This window comes from Pleurodeles waltl, chromosome 1_1 (assembly GCF_031143425.1).
Source record: "Pleurodeles waltl isolate 20211129_DDA chromosome 1_1, aPleWal1.hap1.20221129, whole genome shotgun sequence".
NCBI classification, from domain to species: Eukaryota; Metazoa; Chordata; class Amphibia; order Caudata; family Salamandridae; genus Pleurodeles; species Pleurodeles waltl.
The window spans coordinates 128,702,845-128,718,874 of NC_090436.1; the positions used below are offsets into that span (position 1 = coordinate 128,702,845).

Sequence of the window (16,030 nt, forward strand, 5' to 3'; positions counted from 1 at the left end):
TACTGCTGTGGCACATAAACTTTGGCTTACAACACTTAGGGAATTAGGATTGGCTGGTAAAATCACGCTCTGGGACACTGCCAGTTTAGGAGTTCTCGGTACCCAGCTGGGTTTAGCCAAATGGGACTTAATTGGCCTGTCTAAAGTGGGAGACTCTTGGGAACAGTAGGGAGTTATCTCTTTCCAAGATTTAAAAACAGAATATCAACTAGCACCAACTGAATATTGCCACTACATTTGACATGCATTGCTAACTGCACTCCCAAAGGGTCAGGTGCTCCGAGATGCTTCTCAACTGAGGATAGACTCCTAGACACATGCATGCCCTGCAGGGCGATCTCACTCGCCTACCAAAAAATAATCAACAATTCCCTTGATACTCCGGTTTACTTGAGGGCGCAGTGGTTTACACTAGAAGACGATGAATGGCAAGAAGCACAGGCATGCCCCAGAGAAGTGGTCATACGTGCTAGATTCTGGTTACTGCAGCTTAAAATCCTACACAGGGCATATGTTTTGTACACCATGTTGGCAAAAATGGGCAGGGTAGTAGGCAATCAGTGTCTTGACTTGGCCTTGATGCTAAATGGTGCCTTCTAATATTTGGGACGTGTCCGGCCTGAGCCGCATGGACCACATCTGCATCACCGTAGTACTGATGTTAGCTAAGAGTAATGTTGTTCGGCTATGGGTGGCTGAGTCACCACCACAACTTAAAGACTGGAAAACAGATATGGACTGGTGCATGCTGGCGGAAAAGGTGATTTATGAGGGGATGTCTTTGTAAGTGGATGAAAGTGTGGGGCAACTGGAACAAATATAGAGGAAACCTGTGTACGGTAACAACTGAGCCTGGCTTTTCACCTACAACTAGGGACGCTACTGACATCTCAGGCGCAGTAGATGGGCCGGGTGGATAGACCTGAAGATGCTCATGGGATTGAGGACTGAGAGACCCTTTGTCTCATGTATTACAACCACTGTATTGCACAGTACAATGCTATAGTCCGCTTTCAGGAATAGTCCTGTACTGACAGATAACTCAATGAAAAAAATTGTTTAAAAAAATGATTTTGCTTTTAATTTGAGCACGGGCATGCCCTGGCTGCCAAACCATACCCCATCATTGAAAACACTGCAATTCTCCAACTCAAAATACAATATATATTTCCAATACTGGACTCTCCAAAAACATAATGTAGTCTAACATAACTATTTTTTACCACTGAATAGATGAATCCTCTTAAAGCAAATACAATAATTTAGGTGCACAGTCTCCAATTGTGTGCAAAGTGGAAACACAACTTTCTATTGTCAGCTACATCTACGGCAAAAAACGTTTTCCAACTGCCTTGTTATGTTTCAAATGCAAAGACTAAGGTTACATTTAAAGTGACTGTAGGAGGCTGGCCTGGTTTGTAGTGGGTACCTTGGGTACTTACACCTTACACTAGGTCCAGTTATCCCTTGTTAGTGAATGTAGTAGTGTTCTAGCAGCTTAGGCTGATAGAGGTAGCTATAGCAGAGCAGCTTAGGCTGAACTAGGAGACATGCAAAGCTCATGCAATACCACTTATAGTTACACAGTACTTATACACAAGTAAAGACAATACTCTGTGTTACCATAGGAGACATGCAAAGCTCATGCAATACCACTTATAGTTACACAGTACTTATACACAAGTAAAGACAATACTCAGTGTTACCAAAAATAAAGGTATTTATTTGGGTGACACAGTACCAAAAATAACTTAGAGACAATACTTCTCCTGGAGGTAAGTATTATACACAATATATACACTAGACACCAAAATAAGACAAGTAAATAGTCATAGAACAATGCAAACACTAAGAAATCCTATAGAATGCAATGGGAGAAAATAGGTCTAGGGGCAACACAAACCATATACTAAAAAAGTGGAATGCGAATCACGAATTCCCCCCTAGACAAGTGTAGTGTATGCAGAATCGCTGGGAGAGCAAGAATACAGTAAAGGTAAGTAAATTACCCCACCCCAGAGCCCAGAAAAGCAGGAGCAAAGTACTGCAAGTTTCCTTAGAACACACTACACCTCGTTTTGGGGATTTTGCAGCAGCCAACCAAGTCTGCAAAGAACAACTGCTGGATTATTGGACTTGAAGACCTGCAAAGGAAGGGGACCAAGTCCAGAAGTCGAAAGAAGTTCCAGGAAGGACAGGAGCCCCTGCCAACCCAGAAGAGGGTGCAAAAGAAGAGTCCCGGTTAGCTGAAGACTGCGGAAATGCACCCTAGGAAGATGCCAGCGGGGTTCTGCATAATGCATTAGATGTCCCACAGCATGAAGATCGTTGCAGACAAGATTTTGTGTTGAAAGGTGCCAACAAGCCTTGGCTACGGCAAAAGTGCGTTTTTCTTCAAAATGGTGCTGGATGAACCCAGGAGGGACCTGGGGGCCTCAACTCTGTGTGAGGAGGAAGAGGGGACTCTCAGCACCTTAGAGAGCCCTCAGGATGCCAGACAGCACCCCCAGAAGCCGCAGGATCTGGGTTCAAAGGAGGTGCAAAATGCGGTTGATGCAGCACAACAACAAAAAGGTCCCACGCCGCCGGAAAACAACTCAGCGAGTTGAGATTCGCAGGGTGGAGGGCTGGGGACCTGGGCCAGGCTGTGCACGAAGGAATTTTGCAAAGAGTGCGCAGAGGCCTCAGGGGGCGAAGAAGACACAAAACACAGGGCACTGTCGTTCTCGGGGAAGGCAAGGTCTTACCTCCTCCAAATTGCGTCAGCAGGACCTCAGGACAGTCTATGTCGATGATGTCCATCCTCTGTGTCCTTAGGAGCACACTCGTCGCCGTGAGAGCAGTCCCAGTGTACCGGTTGTCACCTTGGAAGGTGCCTGCTTGGAGCAGGGGAGTGACTCTTTCACTCCACTGGAGATTTCTTTGGTCCGTCTGGTGCAGGATGAAGATAGGGAGTCCCCAGAGCATGCACACCGTGGAACCTGTTGCAGTTGCTGACTTGGAGCTGAGGTTGCTGAAGAAAAGTGTCTCTTGTAGACACTTTGTTGCAGTTACAGCTTTTCTTGGAGCAGGCTGCGGTTGATCCGAGATCAGAGGATGCTGAAGTTGTTGCAGAGGATTCCTGAAGGAAACTTGCAAGCAGAATCTGAAGAGAACCCACAGGAGAGACCCTAAATAGCCCTGAGAAGGGGATTGGCTACCTTATCAGGTATGGACCTATCAGGAGGGGTCTCTGACGTCACCTGCAGGCACTGGCCATTCAGAGCCCTCCAGAGTGCCCCCACATCTTGCAAAGCAAGATGTCTGAAGTATGGGACACACTGGAGGAGCTCTGGGCACCACCCATGGGGTGGTGATGGACAGGGGAGTGGCCACTCCCCTTTCCTTAGTCCAGTTTCCCGCCAGAGCAGGGGAGGAGGGGTCCCTGAACTGGTGTAAACTGTTTATGCAAGGAGGGCACCATCTGTGCCCTTCAAAGCATTTCCAGAGGCTGGGGAGGCTAACCCTCCCCAGCCTGTAACACCTATTTCAAAGGGAAAGGGTGTAACACCCTGCTCTCAGAGGAAATGCTTTGTTCTGCCTTCCTGGGACTGGGCTGCACAGACTCCAGGCGGGCAGAACCCTGTCTGTGAGGTGGCAGCAGCTGCAGTGCAAGCCTCAGAGAGCTGGTTTGGCAGTATTGGGGGTCCATGGTGGAGCACCCAGGATGCATGGAATTGGCTCCCCAATACCAGATATGGAATGGGGGACAATTCCATGATCTTAGACATGTTACATGGCCATATACAGAGTTACCATTGTGAAGCTACAGATAGGTATTACACTCACAAAGTCAGGGGAAATGGCCCTGAACTAGGTGGGGGCACCTTTGCTAGTGCAAGGGTGCCCTCACGGTTAGTAACTTTGCACCCAACCTTCAGCAAGTGAAGGTTTGACATATAGGTGACTTATTAGTTACTTAAGTGCAGTGAAAATGGCTGTGAAATAGTGTGTGCACTATTTCACGCAGGCTGCAATGGCAGTCCTGTGTAAGGGTTTGTCTGAGCTCCTTATGGGTGGCAAAAGAAATGCTGCAGCCCATATGGATCTCCTTGAACCCCAATGCCCTGGGTACCTAGGTACCATATACTAGGGACTTATAAGGGGGGTCCAGTGTGCCAATTGAAATTGGTAAATAAAGTCACTGGCCTTCAGTGACAAATTTAAAAGCATAGAGAGCATAAGCACTGAGGTTCGGATTAGCAGAGCCTCAGTGACACAGTTAGGCACTACACAGGCATAAATATTAGGCCACAAACTATGAGCACTGGGGTCCTGGCTAGCAGGGTCCCAGTGAGACAGGCAAAACACACTGACATATAGGTTTTTATCTATGAGCACTGGGGGTCCTGGCTAGCAGCATCCCAGTTACAAAGTAAAAACCCCCCTGACACAGACTCACAAACAGGCCAAAAGTGGGGGTAACCATGCTAGAAAGAGGCTACTTTCCTACAGTGACTCCATTACATAGGTACGATTATCAAACTGTGAGTACCCTACCACCTGGGAAAAGAACTGAAACCATCTTTCTAGATGCTAATTTCAGACCTGTGTATGTCAGTACCATACATTCTGGTGGTCATCAGCAGCACTGCTTGTGGATGCACCCTTGTCGTTTGCAGTGCGCAAGTGAATGTTGTGGCTCTGAACCTTACCTTGTGCCCAGTCAAATCCTACCTGGTGCCCTACATTCAAAACCCCAACTTCTCCCCCTGCACCACTATCTCTTTTTCCGACATGTAGAAGAGGATACACGAATCGCAATGTCCTTGTCCTGGGACAGCTTCAATACTTGTCAATATTTTGTCTACCACATCAAGTACTTCAAAATACGTTCATGATTAATTAAGTATAACAATGAGTCTACTATTTGGGCTCTTCTTACTAGTTGGAATGATCAATGCCTTGTTTGGTTATTCTGGGCATGTAGATTAGAGACTGATATACATATACACCATGTTTTGTAAACCATGATTGGCTCTAAAGCCAAATCCAATTCACCTAATGACACTGAAATGAACAGAGAATTGCACATATAGAGAGACTGCTTGTACTTAGGATAGTAATGATTCAGGGGACGTCAGGGACAATCCTACCTATATTTTTTCAATCTGCCACCTACACCTGGAGCTGTGGGTTACTTCATAAAAATTGAAAACCATATTTGAGATCAAAATCTAAGCCATTCACCAAAAAAAATGCAATAGCGGCATTTTCAGTTTTCACAACAAGATAATTAGAAAATAATCTATTACTTTAGTGGGTGCAAGTGAATAGATTTAATTTCATTTTAAACAGTTTTTTTTAACCTGCATCAAAATTAATGTTTTTTAGTGTAAAGAGAAAACTGTGTTTCTTCAAAACATTACACTTCTTCTATTCTATATTGAAAAGAAGAAACACTAGGTTTAAAAACAATAATTACCTTTTAGAATTCTGCTGCCGGCTACTGGTTCTTGAGCCAATTCGACAACCACGGAATTGATGTGATTCTTCACCAGGTACTCAAAGAAGTTCTTCACATAAACCATGTAAGGGCTCCACTTTGAAAGCAGTCCAAAACTCCGAAATTCTGATTTTGCAAGACGTAGTTTGAAGAAAAAATCTGAAAGCCATTCTATTGTCTCCACTATCTGTAGAGATAACACACTGCAATTTGACACAAAATCACATACTACATTGCTGATAAATCAAACATTTTTATTAAACCCTTCAAACAAGGGTTTCTAATAACGCTTTCTGAATTCTTTTAACTCGCCAATGAAACTTGGGTATAGTTTGCAAACACTTCTATATTTAAATAAAGGTCAGCAAGGTCAAATTAAATATTGTTTGACCTTGAGCATTTTATCCTCCATGATCACTACATTAGTTCACATATCATCTTTAATAACATATAAGGGAACCAGCTATAGGCAACAAATAAATGAGCAGCTTTCCCTGTAACCCAATGATAAAGGTCAACAGTGGAACATACAACATCTGACGTAAAACACTGATTTATGTACACGTCTTTAGCATACTGGTTTAAAAATCTATTCTAAATCTGGTAATATTTAAACATATATAAAATGGTGTTTTCCAGATTAAATAGTTCTAATTTCCTAAAACTCACATACTTGTAGGCTTATAAACAGTTAAAATTGATCATCAATGGGAGTTAAAACTTAGGTGAAACAAACAAGTTACTTACCTTGAGTAGCACTCTTGCTGGTTTACACTCTAACAGCAAATTCCTCACCTTTAAAATATCCCCAGGAGCCTGACTAGATCCACAGATTTTTTTAAGAAATGCTCCTCTTGTGCCAGATACTGTGCAATGTGGCTCATGCGTGACTTCAAACTGCCCAGTAAATGACAGAGAAGAGACACAAGTGTGTGCTACTCCTCCACATTAAAGTCAGTTTCTTAATCTTTCTCATTCTGCACTCTCAGACCGGGAGCACTCTGAACAAATTTCAGGTGACACTGTGTCAAAATCTAATGTGGAATATTATTATGATATTCAAGAGTCCCCTCCAGAGATCAGTAACATGAGAGGGCATTGAGGAATCTATGGTTAGATATAGTATCCACCAGAAAGAGCGTTACAAAAGCGTAAGCAATTTATTCTTCGTCTGCATACAAGAGGTTTGAGATGTGGGTGCCTTCTAAATTAGGTAGGTGTGCATTTATTCCATGCAGGGCTGTGGTCAGATGTGCCAGGAAAAGTTGAACAAGTACTGCACAAGTAGACCGCCTCGCTTTAATCCCTGAAAAGTTTACATTTTCCTGGACAGGAAGGAGCCATCACCACTTCTCACTCTTGTCCAGGTATCCAAATATAACAAATGTATTGCTTTTAAAACACGTGCAGGAACGCCACAGTAAGCCAATTTTTGCCAAAGGAGGTTGCGCTGCACATAGTCGAATGCTGACTTGAAATCCACAAAGCAAAGATAAAGAAGTCGCTTTTTCAGTTTCTGTTTGTCTGTAATTACTGAGAATGACAATGGCTGCCATCTCCGCCTCTTGTATGAACCTAGACTAGTTAGGAGTAATAGTGTGTTTTTCTTCTGCCCAAAGAAAGAGATGCATTAAAAGAAGACCTACAAAATGTTTTGCCTCGGTATCTGTTAGTGTGATAAGGCGATAGTTTTCCAGATGGGAGCGGTCTCCCCCCTCTGGGGGTGCTTATACAGCTTTTCCACATGGCCCAGATTGTTCCAGTTCGAGGGCACTATTGAAAACTACTGCCAATATGTCCACCCAGAAGGCTGGTTTAGTCTTGTACAGCGCATGCAGTCTTCCATTTGGACAAGGAGCCCCATATTGTTTGCAGTTTTCGATGGATATACAAATTTGTTCTTCAGAAAAACTGGGCATGGAGTTGACTGGGTTTTTTGGGTATTTTGTAGGAGTCTTACTTCCCCTCCAATGACTTTGGGGCACTGTAGTCTTTAGAGGTTGGCTAACGTGCTTAGTTAGGAAGTCAACCCAGCCTGTTTCCGCTAGGTTGGAGCTTGTAATTGTTGTTGGAGCCCTGTTCAAGTTGTTGACCATTTCCTAAAAACCCATCAAGTTTTTCTTTTTACTGACGTATAGTGCTTTTGCCCAGAGGTCGTGATGTGTTGCAATTTTCTCATTGCAAACAGTTCTCCAGTATGTTTTGTTTTTGAGCTTCAGTTCAGCCTGAATTGGGGATTCCCTAGATGCCTCCTAGCTAATCTCAGAATTCTGTTGAGATTCTTTCTTATGATGCGACACAAGGCAGATATAGTGATACTCTTCAAGTCTTGTATCTGATCATCAGCTTGATGAGTCCTAGGACAGTTTTTCGAGGGGTGCATAGCCAGTTTATCTGTTAAAAGTGTCCAAATGGCCATCAGATCAAGGTTACTCTTGTTAAAACGGTACCTTACAAGGGTAGTAGCGGCAGTCCCAATTGACTCTATTGTGCCTTCTGATCAAAGCAATTTAACTGTAATTTGTTGTGGCTATGCCCCCGGGTAAAAAATGTGCCTGCCTGTAGAGAGGGCATTGGGCGTTGATCTCTATGTTTGGTTGCCCGTGGTCGTGTTCATCCGTTTTGGTAATCCGATAAAATGAAATTAAGTGGAGTAGAGGTAGAGGTACCAGCATGTAGTCAACTGTGAAGTGTGCTCCAGCTGAGTAATAAGAACATGCTTGTGGAACGTCTTGCAGGAACCTCCCCTTCAGTATTTGTAGCCCAAATGTTTCAAGGTTTTTTACCAATGTCACAGCTTTTTCATCCCTGGGCCAGTTACTTTTGATTCCACCAGACTGGTTAAGCACAGCCCAGAGACGATCCTGTTGTAAAGTGTGTTCTTTACAGAAAAAGGCCACAGCAAGTTCATACTGAGGTCCCCTGTGAATAAGATTTCTGGGAATGTTGGGTCTTGTAGGCAGTTTAGTAAGATGTTTACCAGTTTGGAGGGCATCAACTTCCTGGATCGTGCATTTGGGTTATTGTAGAGATTAATTAGTAGAAGGGGTCTCTTTGCTTCTTTTTGCCACTTCTGCAGCTTAACTACCAGGATGCTGTCATCATCTACTTCCACCTGCTCACTGTATATTTTGAGAGCTGCAGCTATAAAGATTGCCAATCCCTCCCTCAGGGGAACAAACCTCTTTATTGTTTAGTGCTGGGGTGAAGTGGCTGACAAATCCTTCTATTGTGAAATGCTGCACTGCCCACGTCTCTTGCAAAATAATTATTTGATATTCTCTCATTATGTTTAGCAAGTGCTTGTTTTGGCTTTCGGTACATGCTCCTTTAATATTCCACAAGCACAATTTCAGAGATTTTGTTGAGTTCCACTCTAGAATCGAACGGGGGGCTGATCATTAGTGCATTAGGATCATCTGCCATCATGTAAGGCTGCTGTTAGCCAATCTATGTTTAGCTGACCAGAGCTATGATTGAATGTTGAAGAGTTCTGATTGCGCGTTGGAGAGTACAAATCCTGCTGCAACAAGGATGAGGAAGAAGAAGAGATTGTTTTGCCAATGGGGTGCCTAAGGACTGAGAATAGTTGTCTGTAGACTTTTGTACCTCAATTCAGGGTGGATTAATTCTAGGTGATAAGTGGATCAGGGTAGCCTGACTGCCGGTGCATGCTGGTCTTGATTCCCCAGTCAAGAAAACGCTCTTTCTCATGAAGGACCTTCTTAGCTAGATGATTAGTGGGCCAGGTCACAAGGATAGACTCTTGCCACTTATGTTCCGTAGGATGCATGATTTGATTTGATGTCAATGCTTGTTATCTTTACAAGTGACAGAACTGCCTGTAGACGTTTTAAGATGTTACCCCAATTAAGTGGATCGTGTCTCCCCCTAGCCTAGTACTCTGGGGTGAAAACTGTTTGGTTGCCTTTGGCTAATAGATCAGGTGAACTAGCACTGCTATTTTGAGCCAGTGGTTGTTGATCCTGGAACAGTTTGTTCTTGGATCTCATGGGGGTCTGGTAGCCTAGGCAGTAGGCTTGTGACAGCTACTGAGTCTTGCTGGGCTGGCAATGTTGTGATTGTCTTAAGAGTAGTTGTTTTTTGTGTGGGTAGGGGATGAGCCTGGCCTGTCTTGTTTATAGAGACTTCTAGGCTGTTCTTGCTGTTGGCCGCAGGGTGTTGACAAGATTGGTCCTCCTTCCTCTGGCTCTCATCCAGAGAGGCCGGGTCCCCAGGGGAGTTGGAAACTACAGAGGCCGGGGTTTGCTCTAAGGTGAGGACAGCCTCCTCATCTGGAGTGGTGCTACTTTGAGACATTTTCTCCTGGCTTTTGATAAAATAGAGGACAGGGCTTTCTTCTCTTTTGTGAGCCCTTACTGTTGTGGCTTAACTCTAGCACTGGCTCTACCCTGTGCTCAATTGCATTGTTGACTAGTTTATTTGTGGTGGTAGAAGTACTAGTTTATTTTTGTCCTTGCATTGCTTTTTTCTCTGTTTTTTTGTAATTGGTTCTTCAAGTTGCTCTAGAGGGAGTGGTTGTGAGTTGCAGAGGGGGCCTCCCATGTATTTATGCCCTTCATAACAGGATTACCTTCCTCCTCGGTTGGCTCTGCAAGTTGGTGATCGCCTTCTGCCCCAGTTATTCCTGTGCTTGTGTTCTTAAAGAGGTAAGGCCTGCTACGTTCCTGTGATGATTGAACAGGAAAGTTGAGTCTTTATTGTAATGAAGAATATCCCAAATTTAATTTTAAGTCCTCTATTAAGGTGGTAAGAGCCTCTAGGATTGTTGCAAGTTTGTTGATTAATGGTGCAAAGGTGCAATCAATACTAGTCGCTGCCACGTAGTTCTGTGCCTGAGTTATCAAGTTATTTAGGTCCGCTAACCTTTAGTCAATTACGGAAACTGATTTCGCCATAGCATTAAGCAGGTCCATTTAGACGTCCACTTTGGTTGATTGACATGTCAGGGCATCTAGTATTAGTTGTAACATTTTGAATATGATGTCCCACACTGCCCCATAATCTATTTTTCCTGAAGGGCCTTGCTTTTGATAGGCTCATTATTGTTATTTCCTGGGATCTTCTGTACTATAGCTAACCCTGCTTAAGACCCTGCGTCTACTTTAGCCAATTTTATTATAGGCTTAGCAACTGTATTATCAGTTGGTTGTAGAGTCTCCAACAGTAGAACTCTGTCTCCTCTTGTAGATGTGTATTGTTTATCCGCCATTCTGATCTGATTGGAGTTGTTCCCCAATTACACAAGTCATACGCTATTTGTTCAGTTTGTGGGTATGATGGGTCGGAGATAAGCTGGAGTGAGGCTCTGGGGCTTAGCTGTAGCTGCTCCAATTGTCCAGTCTCTGCTTAGTGCGTTTGGTCTTGTTCCTCCTGGAACAATTGCATTTCCAAGCTTTTTTGTCCTTCGATGATGTTTATTCTGACCTCTAATGGCAGTGGGAGACTATTTCTCAATAACAGCCTGCGGGATGTTAGGGGTGAGAGTGGTCTGGAAAAGGTTTATGGTGATGGTGACCCGAATGAGAGTAGCTCTGGGTCGGTTATCGTTCTCCATATGGTCTCCTTATTCTCTTTGTTTTCCACCATCTCTAGATTTGGAGCTTTGTCCACAGACCCCTTGCAGGACCAGTATTGTAGCTTATGTCTTGAAGGGAACTGTTGCCACTTATAGTAGGAGAAATTGGGGCAGGAAAGGTGTTCACGTCCTCAGAGATGGAGAGGATAGCCCCAACAGGGTCCTTTAAGAGGTGAAATTTGTGTGGTATTTCTGTGGATTTCTCAAACATTCGGGATATTGGAGAACATAAAGACTGGTTTTCCCAGATCAGTTTTGTCTTAGAACTTTTTGCAGCCTGCAAGGTTTGCAGTTTTTTCTTCCTCGTAGTGGGAGGTTGTACCGTTCTTTCTCTTCCTGACTGCATATTGGTCCTGCCTCTGCTTTCAGGTCCTTACAGGCAGCGAATTAGGACTGACTGGATCTTCAAGGTAATTTCTAAGGGAAATTAAGAGTGTCTGGAGCCTTACACTTCATACTACTGTAAACAATAGATGGCTGGTGCATATGCATAGAATAACCAATGTGGCCGGTAGGCAGAAATGCAGACAAGTAGCGAAACAGGCTGCTGAAGCAGAGGTTTACTATTTAGTGACTGCGGAGCATGGCAAAGTGGGGAGGACCGGGGGCCAAAGCACACACGGGGCGCACCAGCCTAATGCCAACTGCCTCTGTGCGTCTCACGCCAGCTGCAGCCTAGTGCCTAGTGATTACCGTTCACTGCCTTTAGCCCCCTGCCAAATACCTGAGTCCTGTACAATGAATCTCACTGCAGTGTCTATGGTTATGCCGCCTTTGCTATGTACCAGTTATGCACTGCAGTGCTACAGCACTACTTATTGGCACTAGACTCCTCACCTTCTATATAGCTTCTTGTTGCTGGTGATCACTCGATCTGCAGTATTGTTGACAGCAGTTAACAGCAGTTCTCAGGAGAAATTTGAGCCCAGAGCACACTGATTCTTTTCTTTTTAGGGGAGGGCTTTGGTCCTGAAGTCGTCCTGAAGTCACCTTTGGACCCTGGATCCTCAAATGATGCACTGTTTGGTGCTGCAGCTTCTATGGCCAGGGTCGACAGATGCCAGAGCCCACTGCTACACAAGCCACATGTCACACCCAGGCTGGCAGTGCTGGTGCCTCCTTCTACCTTTTGTGCTCCGCTGGCAGAGTACAAATATGCGCTTGTTGGAGGGCACTAGCACACTAGCCTCCTGCATCCTTCCTGGTAGCTTGTCGTAGAGTCGTTCTCTCCTAGGGGCAGCAGGGCTGTGGGGGCTAAGGAGTCCTGTGCTGCACTGCACAAACAAGGCAGCTGGTACCACCATATTTCCCAGGCCGCGCCATCCGGCAATAAACCCAACAGCCTCTATACTTGTGGGAGGGCGCAAGCACAGCGGCCTCCAGCCGCTTCCCAGCCTCCTCCCCGCTGCTTCTCTGTGCTACTCTGCACCGGCGTCGATGTACGACAGCCTCTGCGAGGTCAACGGTGGCCAGGTAGTTCAGGGTATATGACCAACTGCAGGACCAGATCGAAACCAGAAGACACTTATGGGGTGAGCTTTTAACTGATGCCCTTGCATCTTTTCTTGCTGATTTTGCATAGTGGGATGGGGTCATGTCACGCTTAGATTGCTAGTCCTTATAACGAATTTTCAATTTAGACTCATGAGAAGAGTTTTAGCTGAAAGGGACTGTGTTTGGGTCTGGCCTCTTGACTGAGATCGTGAGCAGTCCCAAAACTTGGAGCAGGAACTTCTGTTGCAACAATGACCTCTTCTTACGTTTGGTGAATTAGAATTCTGACACCTTCAAAATCAAATTTGGGTACATGAGGGCACATTCATCACATGATTCTAAATTGTGACCAGAGCTCAAGCACTAGAGACACATTATGCGGGTCACTGACCAACATTTGCTTTTTCCAGCATGGCTTACAGCCTGTTGTCTTCGGAAGAAATATCTTGCCTGTATTATAGATGAAATTTGGTATGTCATCAGAAGACCGACAAAGCTGAGAAAGGAGTTCTGGATCTTTGTCAAAAGGTTGGAATGAAAGGAATAGATGTCAGTGTGTAGCTGTGCTGCTTATTTGCATCTACGCTCCGTCACTTTTGGGGTTGTATGAAGTCACTGCAAAGCTATTTGGCAACACCTACAGGTGAATCTCTAGATCCAGTCTGTTACCTGGGAATATTCTAAGAGTGAGTAATCTGAAGTTAGATGTATGTATTAGAACTCTATTGCATTAAAAAAAAGCACTAATTTAATGTTAATCAATATTTGATCTTAAGAAATACTCTGGAGAACATTTTTTACACTTCAGAAGACTTTACACCAAAACACAATTTGCCTTGCCATTTGTTGCTGTGTTAATTAGTTGTCCATATGCTGTGGCATGTACTTTCAATTTCCTTCCACAGTCTATGACAACAAAGCTTCTTCTTCTTCAGTCAGCATCTTCAGAACCTTTTGTGGATAGTCAGAGTTCCTGCCTACTTTCAGACATAAACCATGTTTGTCTTGTTATTTTCAGGTGATGGCAAAGAGCACACCCATTGCCCTGATCTAGGTTTGGTAATTTGAAAACGATGACTTTGAAACCGGTATGGCAACACTGTATTCTGACAATTGACTGTGCTCAGTGAACTTATATTTCCACACTCTCTTTAATCAAAGCCCGGAAAATATCTTTTATCACATTCAACAAAAAATAAACCTCAAGGACAACCTCCTAATAAGGACAACAACTCCAAACAATAAGAATCCAGCTGATTACCAGTCCTTTGCATCATGTACACCATATATATAGTGTACTTGTACGGTAGGCAGCAGCTGTTTGTTTAATTATTTATTTGCAAACGTATATACCATCAGCCAGGCCCACCAGGGTAAACAGTTTTGTGCACTTTGCAACCCATTTTGAAAAGGCATTGGATCTCAACTAGGAGATAGCTCAGCTCAAAGAGGGAATCAATTGTTTAGGGTCACATTTTTAAACCTCAAATACAAGCTCAATTTTCTAAATGAAACAAATGAGAACACTTCTCACTGTTCTCTTTAGATTAGAGTTAAAGCAGGGGGCTCCTTGATTTTTTAAAGCAGTTTTATGAGTTTAGTTCTATTCTGAAGAAAGCAACAATAGCCGCAAAGAAATGGGTTTATGTTATAGACCTTGCAGCAAGTGTGTAGGTTTCAGAGATTTTGCTTAGATTAGTGCTTCCCAAACTTTTTAGAACTGCAACCCAATTTTAAGAACAATTTACTTTTGTGACCCACCTAGTTTTAACGGACATTAGGCACGTGATTATTTAATGTAACTGGAATTGCACCAAATTAGTTTCACAGCTCACAAATATTTTCTTTCTTTTGTCAGTTCATTAGTATATTATTAATCAGATATACAGTTGACCTATCATCAATCATGATAGTGACCCGGAAAAAGCTGTGAAGCCACGGAAGCTGGAAGCCACGGCCCTGCTGCGTCGTGGGAGTGCAGAGTGCAGAGCTTGGAGCCAGGGGGCGACAAGTCAGAGCTAGATGGGTGGTTGTGGTTGCGGTGAGGAAGCGGCGAGGGAGCGCAGCAGAGGCCAGGTACCAGCATGCGCAAACGCCAGCCAGTCAGCGCGACTTTCCTCTGCATTTCCCGCCGCCGCTGCCACCTTGCCTCGCTGCCGCCTACCCCGCCCAGCCACTCTCCTCTGCTGCTTGGCTGCCGCTCGGCTTGGCCCGGCTCCTCATCTCCCTCCCCCCTCTACACCACCCAACCCAGCCACCCCACCGACTCACAGTTTCCAGGGACATTGCCTGGTCGCCTAAGGTGCTGGGAGCACAGTGGGGGGTGGGGAGAGAGGGCTGATGGCTGAAGTTGGAGGTTGTCGCTTGTCTTTTTGTTTCACCTGCCCTGCCTTGTCCGCTGTTTGTCCTACCAGGCCTCCTGTACTCCCTCCACAGATCATCAGCCCAGCTTAATTGGGACACAAGCCTTAAGGAAAACGTAAGGCTAGGGCACCACGCATTACTACATTTGTCCTGATCTCCTGCACCACGTCCAAGCCACGTTCTGGAGCAACCATCGGCATAGTCACTCTTCTTATTTCCTTCTCATCTCCCCCGATTCTCTTTTGACTGCATCCTGAACACTCAGAACCCTGCAACTAGGCGACAAGGAATAGCAACAAGGAACAAAGCAGTGGGCTCCATATTGGGCGCCAATAGAAGGCAAGTGTGGTGACTGTAGGCAGTCACTGCAAAGGGTGTGCCCCAGACCATCGCAGAAGCAGTCCAGCTAGGGTACATGCGGCTTACGGGGGCCTGGTGAGCCTCACTTGCCTCCCTTCAGTTGTCCCTCCTCCTCGCTGAGGTGACAATAACAGTGCCCTCTATCTCCATCATCCTGCAACTGTGGAACTAAGCGGGACAGGTCCACCAGCTGGGTCATCAATTCCATAAGTCCAACAACACGATGTACAAGAGCTGTTAGGAGGCAAAGAAGAAAAGGTGACCATGCGGTCAGGAAAAACAAGAAAATCTCCCCCCAAAAAATCAGCGGCAGGGAAGAGAAGGAGGAGACCCCAAGACCTGGAAAATCACCTTACCCCCTCAGGCAGCGCAGCCACTCATTGAGATTGAGACTGAGACAGAGGTGGATCAGGAAGCAGCAAGTCTCAGTGCCAGACATAATTCAGAACAAGCAAAAAAATGCCGCACTACTGACTACTAACCACAAATCTACACTTAGGCGGTCATTCTGACCTTGGCGGGCGGCGGAGGCCGCCCGCCAAAGTCCCGCCGTCAGGTTACCGTTCCGCGGTCGAAAGACCGCGGCGGTAATTCTGACTTTCCCGCTGGGCTGGCGGGCGGTCGCCTTCAGACCGCCCGCCAGCCCAGCGGGAAAGAGGCTTCCACGATGAAGCCGGCTCGGAATCGAGCCGGCGGAGTGGAAGCTGTGCGACGGGTGCAGTTGCACC

At 45.1% G+C, this 16,030-nt stretch overlaps 1 protein-coding gene across 2 annotated transcripts in view; it reads right to left on the reverse strand.

Annotated features, from left to right (window-relative positions):
• The window catches only part of EPG5 (ectopic P-granules 5 autophagy tethering factor), a 568,130-nt gene that overhangs the window by 175,763 nt on the left and 376,337 nt on the right, over positions 1 to 16,030 (reverse strand). For both annotated transcript variants that reach the window (XM_069218853.1, XM_069218854.1), the window contains exon 33: positions 5,465 to 5,672. In XM_069218853.1, the coding sequence (XP_069074954.1) occupies positions 5,465 to 5,672 (208 nt within the window). The remainder of the gene's footprint in view (positions 1 to 5,464; positions 5,673 to 16,030) is intronic.